The sequence below is a fragment of the Nycticebus coucang genome, chromosome 10 (assembly GCF_027406575.1).
Source record: "Nycticebus coucang isolate mNycCou1 chromosome 10, mNycCou1.pri, whole genome shotgun sequence".
NCBI lineage: Eukaryota > Metazoa > Chordata > Mammalia > Primates > Lorisidae > Nycticebus > Nycticebus coucang.
The window spans coordinates 113,933,611-113,949,133 of record NC_069789.1 but is presented as its reverse complement, the minus strand read 5'-3'; the positions used below and the strand labels follow the sequence as shown (position 1 = coordinate 113,949,133).

The window sequence follows — 15,523 nt, the reverse complement described above, 5'->3', positions numbered from 1 at the left end:
AAACTATGAAATAATGAATGTTTTGCTTTAACTCATTAAGACAGTAATTTGTTATGCAGAAAATGAAAATGAATACCTACCTCAGTAGGTAAAATGTGTAAACTTTGAGTAAAACATGCAAGAAAAAAAGACACAAATTACAAAAATTAGGAATCAGTGAATATAACCACAGATCCTAAAGATATCAAAAGGGTAAGGAATATATGAACAACTTTATACCAATAAGTTTGCTAACTTAGGTAAAGTGGAATTCCTTGAAAGTTACAAATTACCACATTTTTAAAAGAAGAAATAGGTAACCTGAATAGCCTTACATCTATTTCTGTGAATCAGGAACAGAAATTGTGTTTATAAGTAGAAATGTTTCCATCCATAAAACTCCAGGCCTACATAACTTCACTGGTGGATTCTACCTAACATTTAAGGAATAAGTGCTTATAATACTAATTATATACAATTCTTCTATAAAATAAGATAAACACTTTCTTACTCATTTTATGATGCTAGCATTACTTTGTTATCAAAACATAAGATTACAAAAATACATATTTATGGACCAATATCTTTTGTAATGATAGATACCAAAATGCTTGACAAAAATATTATTAAATAAAATTCAATAATCTCTAAAATATAATACATCATGGATCATGCAAGTTTACCTGAGGAATATAAAAGTGATTCAAGAGTTGAAAGCCAGTCAAGTTAATACATCAAAGAAAAAAACTTTATGATCACCATCAACTCAATAGAGAAAAAGCATTTGACAAAATTAAATCTTTACACATGGTTAACAGAAAAATAAAAGCAAAACAGAAAGCCCCACAAACTCAAAAGGAAATTTCTTAGCCTGATAAGTAGTATCTGTGAAAAAGATACATTATATCACCCTTAACAATGAAAGACTAAGTGTTCCCATCTATGAGCAGCAACAAGGCAAAGACGTACACAGGCATCTCTGTATCCAACATTGTACAGGAGGTCTTTACCAACTCAGTAAGGCAAGAAAGACAGGTAAATGGCATACAGATTGTAAAGGAAGAAATAAAAATGTCCTTACTCATGGATAACATGATTTTTTATGTAGGAAAAGAATCTTCAAAAAAAAACTACTAGAATTAATGAGTTTAGCAGGGTCAATATACCACCTGGATTTCTATATGCTAGCAAAAGAAATAGAAATTGATGGAAGTGTTCCAAATCATGACTAAGATGGTGATTAAGCACATGCATTCATTCATCAAAATTTATGGAATGTCGTACATAAAATGAATGCCTTTTATTTGATATAAACTACCCCGAATGAGGATGATTTTAAAAAATTGTTTCAGAACCCCAGCAGACTTTCCATCCCCATTGCATTATCACATGGCCACCACAATTGCAAGGGAAGCTGGGGAAGTATTCATTATTTCTGACCTCCCTTGTGGTACCAGCAAGGGATAACATGGTTGGCAATGTCCCCTGGGTGAGCCAGAAAGCAGTGCCAGGAATAATGAACAGCTGATGCTCAAACTCAGGCAGCCCAATTCCAAATGAATGCTTTCCACAAAGCAGGAAAAGATTGTGCTTTCTCATTTTTTTCCCAGTGAATGTTCATCAGACAAGAATCTTTCTAAGCACGGTGAAGTCTATTTGATATAGGGCCTTCCCTGAAGGAGTTCACTCTTAAATAGATTTCCTGAAAGATATTTCATCAATTCCCCAACTTGCATGACAACCAAATGCACAGCTCCACAAGGCGTTGGGGAGCCAGGCTCCCTCTGTTGTTATCAACAACATCCTCAAATCTCTGACTTTCATCTCTGTGTTATCTCATGATTACTAGGTGGCCACTCCATCTCAGCAATCACATCCATCTTCCTGGGAGGATGGAGAAAGCACTGGGGAAGAAGTGGTGGTGCTAATATCAGAAAAGCAGAACTCCCTAGAACTCTCTAGCCGACAGCCTCTTACCTTTGGTATTTCAAGTAGACGAGTCTGTCCACATATTTGCTTAATAATAAGTCTGGCAAAGTTCACGAGGAAGAACTTTGCATTGTTCATGAGGAAGAAGAGTCTTCTCTCTAGACAGGTATACAACTTGGGAAAACAGAGGTGTCAGGGACAATGTTGTTATTAATGAAGCAAGAAACCATCTAGTAAGACAACCTGTCAAAACTTCATGTTATTTTGGAGATCATTTTCATAAGACAGGGAATAATTTCTGATGTCTTTGGAGTCTCATAAGACTGCTTTGTTTAAATTGTTCTTCCAAGGGCAGATTTCTATTAACAAAGACGAGAACAAGTCAGCAATAGTCATGAATATTCATAGGAAACTGTATATTGCAAGAACATAAATGATATCCTTATAAACATTCTCAGTTCTGCAGAGTGTCAAAGCAGATTCCTTGAACCATTTTATAACACAGAACAATATCTTTTGATTTATTGCTTCAGGGGAAGGAAGCATTTCTTTCAACTCTTTCTGAGACTCGTGTACTTTATTATGAAAATTTACTTTTGTATAAACCAGGCTCTGGAATTCTATTAGTATCATATGCAAAAAGGAAAAAGGCCTTTGGAGCTCACTGTGATGATAAAAAAAGAAAAAACTGGGTGAAACAGCTGAATAGGCTTTTATTTGCTGAAATAATTTGATTGAATATTTCTTCTGCTTGGCTCGCTGGCAAGAACTGTGCGGTGTGGACACCAGTCCATAGAAAGGAGGTGGGGAAATAGAGACTTTTTCTTCAAACTGAGGGCTTTATCACCTGAACAAATTTGAAATAATGAGGGAGAGGATGGAGGTAGGCAGACAGCTTTCAGGTAGGCCTGGAGCATTACCCTAGAAGAGATGGGCAGACAAGGTGCAGAAGCAAGTCTGAGAGAGGAAGCTTCTTTCTGGTTATGGAGATCTGGGAAGGACCCTCCAGGAGAAGGTCACATTTGACCTGGACTTGGAAGGAGGGAGGATTTGAACGTGGGCAGAGGACCAGAGGTGCAGAAGGACACCATGAAATAGAGGTGGCCTGAATAAGCATACAGATGTAGGATGTGCAGAGTGTCTGCAGAAAGGGTGCCTTTCTCTCTTTGGCACAGGAAGAATGATGGGGTTCAGGGAAAGGGAGCAGGGGAGATAGAAAAAATGTGGGTCAACATTGTGGAGAGCTTTGAATTCAAGGCAGGGTTAGGATTTATGCTGCCAGCCACAGAAATGTTTATTTCTTACCCATCTCCCTTAAATATGTTGCGTTTTCTCCATCCCTATCTTTCTCCTGGGCCATTGCCTGCCCCTCAGTACAGACCCAGGGGACCTTTAGAACAGGCAGACCTGCCCTCTCCATATTCAAAGCTTTTCCATAATTTCCATGCTTTCCCCAGTGACTTAGAACAGAGTCTGAGCTCCTTAAACTTGAATGTGAGGCCCTGTGAAGGGAGAGTGGCCTGGGCCTGAAGACTGGAGGAGAAAGGGGGAAGCAGACACGGTGCTGGGGCCTCACGGAGCCTTAGAGGTGACTCCTGTTTCTGAAGCTCCTCAGCATCTGGGTTCATCAGCCTCTGAGGAGACAAAAGCACTCAGCAAGCAGGGGGCTTATTTCCACCCCAGCCCAGCCTTCTCACTGCTGTCCCTCTCCTCATCCAGTCCAAATCCCTTCCTCCAGGACACACAGATCTGAGGTCAGAATCAGCAGCAAGAGACACTCTGGTCCCCTCATGCCCCTGAGATCATGCCTGTGCTGATGGCTCTACCACTGCTGTGGTTGGGTAAGTGGGACAGGGACTTGGGGTGGGGGTATGGAAGGTGGGCAAGGCTGAGGTAAGAAGGAGAGGTGAGGAGGTGAGGACACAAGGAATTATTTACTTGATACATAATGAGGGTCAGTATGAAAGTTTTTTTTTTTTTTTTTGAGACAGATTCTCAAGCTGTCACCCTGGGTAGAGTGCCATGGCATCATAGCTCACAGCAACCTCAAACTCTTGGGCTCAGGTGATCCTCTTACCTCAGTTTTCTATTTTTTGGTAGAGATGGGGTCTCGCTTTTGCTCAGGCTGGTCTCAAACTCATGAGCTCAAGCAATCCACCTGCCTCAGCCTCCCAGAGTGCTAGGATTACAGGTATGAGCCACTGCACCTGGCCAGTATGAAAGTTTTGAGACAGGCTGTGTTATTACTTCACTTTCAAGAAACACAGTTGCCAGCAGCCTCTCTGATTTACCCATGTAAATTTCAACTTGAAGCTAGGAGGACTTCATTTGTTTTTGTCCATGCAGATGTTTTGAGTTTTGTGTATCTCAAAACTTTCATAATGACCCACCTGGCAGACACCTTCCATGCACAAGTTCTGCAGCTGGCACTGAGACCCACTGTGTATCCTATTTCACCTAATTCCCTAAGGGATTATTATCCCTGTGTCATAGATGAGGAAAAGGCATAAGAGGTGAATTACCTTTACCTTCAATTTCAGCTTGCCCAGAGGCACTAGAAATGTGGCTAGCAGGTGCCCAACTCTTCTGACTCCTAATTCCATTTTAAATGCCATCCCCCCCACCTCTCTAGAACTTAGATAATAAATGCATTGCTCTCCTGATGTCCCAGGAGTGTGGTGGGTGTGATTAAGTCACATTTTGGAGAAGAGGAACAGCATGCAAGCCCAGAACCCAAACCCAGTGTGTCGAGATTCATAGTTGTGATGACCTGAGTCCTGACTTAGCCCAGTTTGGTGCCATAACTCCTTTATCTGTGACCTACAAGCAATGCCATTAATCTCACTGAGCCTCAGTTTCCCCATGTCTATGAAGGTAATAATGAAACTGTAATGAGAATGGCTTGATCAGGCATCATGAAGGGACTGGGAAACCTGCTAATGACATATGTCATTATCATTACCATCATTTTATGATGCTGTTAGCAGACATGACCTCAGGACCCAGTTATTTAAACAGTCCATCCGTTTTGTACATAAGAGAGCTAGCTATCACTTAGGAAATGGAGGAGGAAAGGGAAGGGATACTTGTTCACTGACAGCCTACAGCTAAGTTACAATCTGTAGTTTTTACTAGAGCGAATCATGTACCTCTGTAGTTACCATCCTTAATTCTACCAACATTGCAGCATTGGTATTATTGTACTCATCTTTCTGACTGAGAAACCAAGATGCAGAAATGATGCGACATGGCCAGAGTCACAAGATACAATTAATACCAACAACAAGAGTGAGAAAATATCTGGCAGATGAGATGGGAGTGGTGCCATCTGGGAGTCCCTAGGAATTCTTTTGGATTCAGTGATTCACAAGGACTCAGCAGAACTATTTCTTTCTTTCTTTCTTTTTTTTTTTTTTTTTATTGTTGGGGATTCATTGAGGGTACAATAAGCCAGATTACACTGATTGCAACTGTTAGGTAAAGTCCCTCTTGCAATCATGTCTTGCCCCCATAAAGTGTGACACACACCAAGGCCCCACCCCCCTCCCTCCATCCCTCTTTCCGGCGGAACTATTTCCCTCGTGGTTATAGTTGTTGATAGCAAAAGGATACAGGTTAAAATCAGTAGAGGGTGGAGGCGAAACCAGGCGCAAGCTTTTAGCTGTCCTGTTCCAGTGGAATTACAGGACCAATGGTTGCTTCTTTCAGAAGCAATGCAGGCTCAGAGGTGCCAAGCAGGGAAGCTCACCTAAGCTTTGGTGTCCAGGGTTTTTATTGAAGGCCAGTCATGAAGGCCTGAAAGATCTTGGTCTCCAGCCTATCCAGAAGTCAAGGTGGTACCTCAGGGCCCAAGGTCCTCACCAGAAATCGGTATTAGCATACGTTATCAAAGACAATCTTATCAGGTGGAACATTCCAAGGGCTTAGAGTCCACCTTCCAGCGAGGCAAGTGCCAAGTCTTTCCTACCTGACGTTAGTCCTTTAATGCACAGGAGGGCTATGGGAGGATGCTAGGTGAGTCTGATTTTTAGCTTGACTCTCTCCTTACAGGGTTACTTTCTATTGTTTCGATGGAAGTCAAGAAGATGCCAGTGGAAGAGGGGCCATGCTCCACTATCCCTTGCATATTTGAGTTTCCTGAAGAATCCCCGAGCAACCCTATGATCATGGGGTACTGGCTCAGTGAAAATAGCAGCTCTCCCGCAGCTCCCAACAAACCCAATGCTACCATGGATGATAATGCCATGGACAGACTCCATATTCTTGAGAAATCGAAAGACCCAGACTGTACCCTGATGATCCATGATATACTCAAAGGAGATGGCATGACATACCTACTCTATGCAGATCTAGGAGAACAAAAACATGCTTCCCCAACAGAGAATATCAAACTCTCTGTGTCAGGTGACATTCCTTCTCATGCAGTACGTGTTTTAGAAAGAAGATCCAGAAGGGGTTCTGGTCATTGTGGTGGTTTTTACTTCACCAGACACTGGGTTTTACAAAACCTTAGGCATTTAATTTTTACAGCAATTTTACAATAAGGCAATAGGATAGTTGCATTTGGTAGATGGTAATTTATTTTTCCAAAAAGAAATGGCAAAGAGAGGAAAAGTGACTTGCTCAGTAGCATCCATCCAGTAAGAAACTGAACAGATCAGGCTGGGCAGGGACAGAGCCTAAGGGGAGAGCTAGGTTGGAGGGAGAAAGGCAGTGTAGGAGCTATGGTCTAGTCTAGTTTAGTTTAGTCTGGGGGACAGGTAAGGAACCACAGGCCATGAAGATCCTCAAAAAATCTACTCTCCCTCTGTCTTGGAAGACCAGAGTTCAGATTCTAGCTCTAGGTGAGCCTCTTTAGTTTGCTCACCTGGACCATGGGGTACATGACTTCCACACAGAGAAACGAAATCTATTTGTGGAAAACCACCCAAAAATACCAATCCCAGGTTCCATGGGTTGTTCAGAAGTTGGGGGGTTTTCCAAATGAGCCAATGGGCAAGGAAGCACCTTGTAACCTGTAAATGTCGTGCAGCAATGAAGTGTCTATGACAGTCCCTTGTCTGCAGGTTTGGGTCTATTCCTTCTGTCTCTTCTAGATCTGACTCAAAAGTCAAAGCTCCATATCCTAGAGATTCTTGCAGCTGGGAAGCCTGTGACCTTGAACTGTACCATCAAAGGCACCTGCAGAGAAACCAAAAGCCTTTTCCTCTCCTGGAGAAGGCCCACTTTGTCCTCCACCCCAGGCGTGTCCAGCAGCTCCCCCACCTCAGTGCTGCACCTCACCCCAAAGCCTGAGGACCATGGCACCACCCTAAGATGCCACTTGCACTTCACCCTAGCTAACTTGAGCAGAAGTGGCATGGCCAAGCTCCAAGCAACCTGTGAGTGCTGATGGACACAGGTAGAATCCCATACATGTGAGAAATAGTGGGCCCGTGGGAGACACCTGAGTAGCCGAGGGAAGAAGGCTGGGGGGCAATCACATCTTACATCTTACCCTGACTGCTGGGGCTGAGAGGTCAGAGTTAAGAGCAGAGGCAGAATTGGAGGCAGATGAGGAGAGAGGATGAAAGGGAATTGCTCTGAGTCCCCTCTGCACTTCCGGAAAGGTTTTCTGAAGCTCCCTGTGAATAGCAGACAAAGAGAATTCAGGGTCTCGGAAGAAGCAGGGAAGGAAAGTCAGGATGCCTTACGGACTCCTGATTCTCCCTCCCCACAGCACCGACCAGGTTGTTCAACTCCTCTTGCTCCTTGGAGAAGACACTGCAGTGCAGCTGTGCCTTCCATGGGGTCCCCACACCCTCCGTGCAGTGGTGGCTGGGAGGTGCCCTCGTGGATGTGAGCAACATGGATGCCATCCTCCAGGTGACCTCTACTATACATGCCCCCTGGGCCAACAGCACCATTAGCCTCATTGGGGAGCCAGAAATACTCATGAGACTTTTCTGCGAGGGGAAGAACCAATATGGAATCCATACTTCAAGGATCTTCCTGATACCAAGTGAGAATCCAGGGGCCTGGTGATTGAACCAGAAAGATAGTAGGAACCAGGTTGAGGGTGGGCACAGGACCAGAGGAAAGAGTAGAGCTGTAGCTCAAACTTCCGAGCCTAAGGAGAAACACCCCTCTCACCTCCCTCTGATTCCAGATAAGAATTCCGTTTCCAACGTGTTTGTGAAAGGTTTGATCCACGGTATCATGTATGGAACCATTGCAGTCTCACTGTCCTTCTTCTGCCTTGTCCTCCTTGTGTGAGTATCATAGTTCAAATTCATCAGCAAGCCTCTCCCAAAGCCTACTGCATCAATTTATGTTCTTTCCTTTCTTGTATTTTATTCCAGCGTATTTTGCTTTGCTTACCTTCTTCCAATTGACTCTTACATGAACTTTCAGCCATTCTTCTTTTCCAATCTTTGTGTTTGAGGTTATAAATTTCCCTCTCAGCACAGCTTCAACTGCATCTCACAAATGTTAACGTGAGTCATTTTATTATCATGTGGTTAAATATCTCTACTTTTCATTATGATTCTTGACCCATAAGGTTTTTCAAAAGGCAGATCAATATTTCCCGATAATCTTCTTTTTATTTCCAGCTTAAATCCAATGAGATCAGAAAATACACTATGTATGACTTCAATTCCTTATATTCTTTGTGGCAGATTTTTGGTTTAGTTTCTATAAATATTTCATGTAGGCTTGAAAAGAATGTATATTCTACACTACACTTGTCAAATGAAGTATATATGTGCGTGTGTATATATACCATACACACACATATATAGTCTTTAAATGGAATTCATGAATCATGTTGTTTAATGTTTATACTGATTTTATTGGCCTGCTTGCTCTAATGATAAGAGAGCTGTGTCTTTAAACCTCTTACAATGATTGTGGGTTTGTCTGTTTCTTCTTGAAATTCTGTCAGTTTCTGTTTTATATAATCTAGAGGCACGTTATTACCTTCAAGTCTGTTTAAAAATGTGTATATTTTCCTGAGAGCAGACACTGGTTTTCTTCATCATCTCTGCTTTCAATCTGAGACCTTAAGGTTTAGATTTATGTTTTACAAACAGCATGTAATTTGACTTTTTCAACCTGGTAATCTTTTAATTGGATTCAAGTGAATTTACTTAATGTAATTACTAGTGTGCCTGGATTTAAATATGCCATCCTAAGTTTAGTTTCTTACATTTCTTATTTCTTGCCTTCTTTTGGATTGGCAAGGTATTTTTATCAATCCATTTTTTTCCTTTCTACTAGTTAAAAATTGAGTGATTAATATATTTTCTTTCAAGGCTTTTACTGATTACCTAGAAATTACAACAGGCGTACTTCAGTTATCAAAGTCTAAATTGATTAAAACTTATATCTGCCTTCCGGGTTATGGAAAGACCGCGTATCAGTTTAAGTCTATTTTTTCTCCTCTCAACTCCCATTCTATTGTCATGACATGCTTGATGGCATTTTATCAATTCTAGTATGCGTGTTATTGCACATGCTATCATCTCTGAAATTGAGATATGGCTTACAGATGATGGTCATTTACAGTGGCCTCTGGTTCCATGTGGCACTCTTGAAACAGGCATCTTGGCACATAAATGAACCAGTCATTGCTGTTCGTATTACGTATTGAGCATCCCAAACCCAAAAATCTGAAATCCAAAATGTTTCAGAATTCAAACATTTTTGAGTGCTAAAATGACACCCAAATAAAATGCTCATTGGAGCATTTTGGATCTTGAATTTTGGGATTTGGGGTGGTGATCAGCTGGTAAATGTAATGCAAATATTCCAAAATCCAAAACACTTCTGCTTCCAAGCATTTCAAAAAGGGGTACTCAACCCATATCACTTTAATCAAGTTATGTGGTTATTGATATATGTTTAATGGATTGCCTTTCCAAACAGTTATTGGGTGCAACAGGGCACTGGATAAAAGAGTAGCCATGCATTTTATTTTTAGGACATCCATATTATTTGTTTGAGGAATGACTAAAATTCCATATTTTTTCTTTTTGTAAAGCAGCAACTTGGTGTTTTATAGAATCTAAGAAAGGGCCAGGTGCAGTGGATTACACCTATAATCCTAGCACTCTGGGAGGCTGAAGTGGGTGGATTGCCTGAGCTCACAAGTTGGAGATCAGTCTGAGCAAGGGCAAGATCCTGCCTCTAAAAGTAGCCGGGTGTTATGATGGGCACGTGTAGTCCCAGCTACTTGGGCAGCTGAGGCACAAGAATTGCTTGAGCCAAAAGTTGGAGGTTGCTGTGAGCTATGACATCACAGCACTCTACTAAAGGTGACAAAATGAAACTCTGTCTAAAAAAATAAATAAATACCACACCTTTTGGGGGCAAGACACAATTGCAAGAGGGACTTTGCCTAACAAATGCAATCAGTGTAAGTGTAACCTGGTTTATTGTACCTTCAATGAATCCCCAGCCATATAAATAAATAAATAAAATCTAAGAGATATACCCAGATGTGGACGAGGCCATGTTACTCTTTGCTACTAAGACAAAAGCAGAAGGGCAATCCATCTCATAACCTGTCAATGCAAATGAAGTCAGGAGAAATCACCAAATCCTTTAGAACAGATCAAAGAAATTTCAAATTAACAAGAGTTATACGCTGTTTGGGACTATATTAAAATACTTGTCATAGTTTCATTGGCAGCATTTACTTCGTTAGTGAGATATAAATCATGTGTCTTGCCGTTAGTGGCATTTTATCATCACTGACATATCAATCCTATATTTGGGGCCCCAAAAGACATTATCATCATCATCACCATCCTCATCATCATCCTTATTTTATATGTTCACTGTTCATTTTGATTTATGTACATATTTACCGTATTCTCTACTCTTCATTCCTTGTGTATTAGATCTTCCACCCAGAATAATTTTTCTTCTGAAATATATCTTAGGAGGCCCTTTAGAGATGGTTTTCTGGTAGCAAACATCCTTGGTTGCTTCTCTCTCTTTCTCTTTCTCTATCTATACACACACACACACACACACACACACACACACACATAGATAGATAGATAGATAGATGGATAGATAGATAGAGATACCTTCATAGTTGAAAGATATTCTGCACTGGCAGTTATTTTCTTTCAGTATCTTGAACTATTCCACATTCCACTATCATCTTGCTTCTGTCATCACAGAAGAAAAGTCAGCTGTGACTCTGAGCTGCTACTCCATTGAAAACGATCTGTCCCTATCTCTGCCTGTAAGATCTCTGTGCCTCCAGCATTTCTGGGTCCTGCCTCACTATTTCATTTCCTCTGCTCCTGCCTCACATTTTAAGATGTCATAACAGCACCTTGCCTGTGAGTTTCTGACAGATGTGTTTCTTGTCCTGCATCTTTGCCGACCTTATGGCTCCTGCCAGTGCCCTTCTTCCTTTGCACCCCATCTTCCATCTCTATTCCCCTCTGTCACCTGGCTGATGCTCATGCCTCACCTGGGACTCAGCTTGCAACCTTTCCATCATGTGAGCCAGGAAGGCTTCCTGGTTTCTCCCCAGGCTTTTTGAGGCTTCCACAGGCCTCTTGGGCTTTGGGTATTGGTATTAGCATTAGCAGTTTTACCCTGATGGGACTAAGTGCAAATGTCTTTCTTTATTTGCTAGTGATTATATTTAATTGGCCTCTTCAATCCATGCTTTGGTGTCTTTTATAAGTTCTGGAAAAATTTTCAACCATTGTTTGTTCATATATTGCCTCTGCCCTTTCCTTTCATTATAGGACTCTCATTTAATGTTTGTCAAACTTCTTTCTCTCTTTTTTCCTTCTTACCCTGTGTCCTATATTTTCCAGAAATATAGAAAAGTAAATAAGTACTAGGCTGACAGTCTAGTATCTACAGGGAGATACTAAGGGGAACCCCACTCTCTCAGTATCTCCATCCTTGGGGCTGGAGCTAGAGCATCAGTACTGGCCACAAATCCTTTAGCTTGTCCTGCCCGAGTCACCTTCTCCAACACCATGCTCTGTCAGTGTTCCCAGTGTTTTCCTCTTTCCTCTAAATCCCATATCTCCTCCCCTCTCACTTTCAGCAATAATGTTTGCCCACAAGGGACTACACAGTTGCAGGAAAGAAGCAACCCCCCAACAACTACAAGATTATTCTCTTTGGCAGTAATGATATATTTCTTGCCTTTTTCAAAGAATAAGGTGTCCGCCTTCCTGTCCAAGGTTAGCCCTACCTCCAGTGCTTGAGAACACATCTCCTTCACTTCCTTAGGGACTCATTAATCATCCTTTATGTCTCCTAAATTTTCAATCATTCTTTCTTTTCTAGCTCCTTCTCTGAAGGGTATAAACATGAACAAATCTCTCCTAGCTCAGCCCACGGGCTTTGTCTAGGTACCATCCAATCTTTTCTTGAGAGAAAAAAATAGATGACACCCACTTGCTGATTTCATCACTCTTACACTGCCCTGCCTGCTCTCCAGCACCAGGCCACTGAAAGGACACTGCGCAGCGGTTCTCAACCTGTGGGTCGCGACCCACAGGAACTGTATTAAAGGGCCATGGCATTAGGAAGGTTGAGAACCACTGGTCTAAAGCAGCTAGCTAACCCTTATTCTCACAATCCCATAGTAAATTTTGGGCTTTATAGCCCATGAAGGTCCACACAAGAGAACTACACAGCTGTCAAAAAGACCAAGGCAGCACTCAGTGTACTGACACACAGAAAGAGTAGGAGAAAGAAGAAAGTTGCCAAAAAGGACCTGTCCAAAGGCAAAATGCGTATGAGGTTAGACAGTTAAGTTTGCAAACTTGTCCTAGAAAAAGTGCTACATGCTTCATTGCTGAGTATCACTGTGATCACCTTTCAAAGTACTCACCTTGGGACGCTACACACCAATGCCAGTGCCTGGTCCACCCTTCAAAGCACTTTTTCTGATGAGTTCACAAACTTCATTGTTAGACCTCAGACACAGCACCTCTGATGACCATTCCAGGAAAAGAGTTCCCAAATCGCTTTGTAGGGTGGACTAGGCACTAGCATCAGAGCATAGCTTCCCAAGGAGAGTACTTCAAAGGTGATTGTAGTGGTATTCAACAATGAGGTATGTAGCTTTTGATCTAGGATGAGTTTGAGGAACTTAATTGTCTGACCTTGTATACTTTGAGACAGTACAGGGTTGCAAAAGAAGCAGAGGAAGGGCTGAGGGGCTGGGACTCTGTCATGGGACACTGAAGAGCCCTGGGGGAGCTGTGAGCAGGGTACAGGCAGGCCAAGCTCGGGGGCCTAGTGGGGATAGATTGGAGGGCGAGAGGCCAGGAAAGAGGCTGGGGAGAGGAGTCAAGCCAAGAGAGCAGAGATTCATACGCCATTTGGTGGGATGGGGTGGGGTGTGCTGGTCACAGAACCAGCAGGTCCGGGGAGCCCAGTCTTCTAGCCACCAGCCCATTGCTCCTTCAGGGGGCTGGTAGAAGGTGGGAGACTGGGACTGAACACAGCATTCACCACAAGGCTCCTCACCCCAGAATGAAGATGCTTAAATGGTGGAAGGAAAATCACATTTCCAAGACCAAAGAGGCCCTGAGCCTCAAGAAAGCAAAGCTGCTGGAGGAGCCAGAAACACCGAAGGAGTCTAAAGCTGAAGCTGCACAGGCTGAGCCTGGAGGTAAATCCAGGGCCAGTCAAGCCCCAGGGCGGCAGGCCAGACCCACCCACTGCCTAGCAGAGCCCTAGGGACTGCTCATTCAGCAGAAATTCACAGCCCCCCCACCCCCAACACATGCACTCCTGTCCTGAGAACCCTGAACTTCTAGTGACAGCTCAAATGGTCCTCACTGCAGCAAGCTCTCCCACTGTTTCTGAGGTGTGGCCCGGGATGAAGAAGCAGGACTGAGACTTAATTGGGGGCCCATGAGGGATTGCTCAGTCTTCAAGATGCTGTCCCCTTGGAGCAGGCAGCAATGTGCTGCTGGCGGAGCAGTCCCTGCAGGGTCTCAGCAGGGGCCGGCACAGACACAGCAGGTGCTGCAGGCTGGGCAGCTGAAACAGCAGCTGCTGACTGTCTGTCTCCCAGTTCTGGAGGCTGGAAGCTCCAGAGTATAGGTAGGGTGGATTCCAAGCTCAGAGTATAGGCAGGCTGGATTCCTTCTGATGCCTCTCTCCTTGGCCTGTGGATGGCGTCTTCTCGTCCCAGTATCTTCCTGTGGTCTTCCTTCTGTGTCCTAAACTCTTCTTATAGGACAACTAGCCATATCAATCACGGTCCACCTGTGGAGCCTCATGTAACCATAATTCCCTGTGTAAAGACCCCCATCTCCAGATATAGTCTTAGCCTAAGGTTCTGGGGCTTAGGACATCAACATATGAATGGAGGGGTCAGAGGGGACACAGTCTAACCCATAACAGAGGCTTATAGGGGCTGGTTGGATCCTACATGGGGTGGGGGAGTCCGGAGAGTGAAACGGGCTCACTCAAGGCAAAGGGACAGTAGAGTCTGGTTCTCCACAGTCTAGGGCTCCTGAGAGAGAAAGCAGAGTGAAGACATGCCCACTCTGAGATGGATCATCACCATCGTGGAGCCCCTGGCCCTGTGGAGCTGTTCCAAGTGGCAGATTGCCAGCAGTGACCCCACCTCAGACACCAGACACAGAGGCCTGCTTCCAGGCTCCTGCCCTGCCACTCAGCAAACATGCCCTGGGGCTCTCTGGGTGCCAGGCCTCATGTTAGCCCTTGCAGGGAATATGCCTGACACCTACTCCCAAGGGCACGCCCACATGCAGGAGCAGAGACCAAACATGCCAGGATATGAGCTGTTGCTGTTGCAGGGGCCATACAGGCCGTACATGCACTAGGGGTGAACCCCTAGTGACCATAGCTCAAGGCTGGCCTCACCCTGCGTTCTTCAGAGAAAGAACATGAAACCTGTAATCAGAAAGTGGCTGACACATTAAAGAACCCCCAATGGCACCTCTTTGGGGACACTGGGATCATGAGGCCCCACACTCTGCACACCACATTGAATACAGGGAAACTGAGGCTCAACACGTCTCAGGCCACACAGCAAGACTGCGAGCTGCTCAGGGCTCCTGCATCTCTGGATCCTTGGCCCTGCAGCAGCCATCTGCACCTGGAAACTTGCTCCAAACATTAAAAGACTCTGGTGTGGAGGCTGCAAACTCAGAAGCCCACAGCAGCCAGGCAAGGGACTGCATGAGCAAAGCCGGCCTGGTGGGGGCAAGTCCATCCTGAGAGCAGGTATCTTCCTGAAGGGGTGGCCAACAGCAGGGAACACCCCCACACACACCCCCCCTCTCCACCGTGTCAATGCAGGGCCACAATTTTTTTGGTTTTTTTGTTTTCAGGAGAATCCAGAGATCCCAGTTTCAGTGTAAAATTTCTCATTTCACAAAACGAGTTAGTAATTGAAAATGCGTTTTTAAAAGGCAAGGTGGGTCAAAGAAAAGCCATCACTGATCTCTCATTTGCAAACCTGATCATATCGGAAGTCTAGATGCGGAGGGGACCCCGCCTTCCTCAATCTCCCTTCTGCCAAAACTGATGTGGTTATTCAGAGCATGGACATCTGGCTAAGGGCAACCAGAATCCCTGAGATTCTAGGAAGAAGCTTGGGTTT

The 15,523-nt window shown here is 43.8% G+C and overlaps 1 protein-coding gene across 1 annotated transcript; it reads left to right on the top strand.

Moving 5' to 3' along the window:
- The first annotated feature begins 5,978 nt into the window (after positions 1-5,978).
- On the top strand, positions 5,979-13,933 carry LOC128596558 (sialic acid-binding Ig-like lectin 10). The gene is made up of 6 exons (XM_053606137.1): positions 5,979-6,312; positions 7,005-7,289; positions 7,628-7,909; positions 8,057-8,159; positions 13,416-13,555; positions 13,845-13,933. The coding sequence occupies exons 1-6, from the start codon at positions 5,979-5,981 to the stop codon at positions 13,931-13,933; spliced, it is 1,233 nt and encodes a 410-aa protein (XP_053462112.1).
- The last annotated feature ends 1,590 nt before the right edge of the window (positions 13,934-15,523 follow it).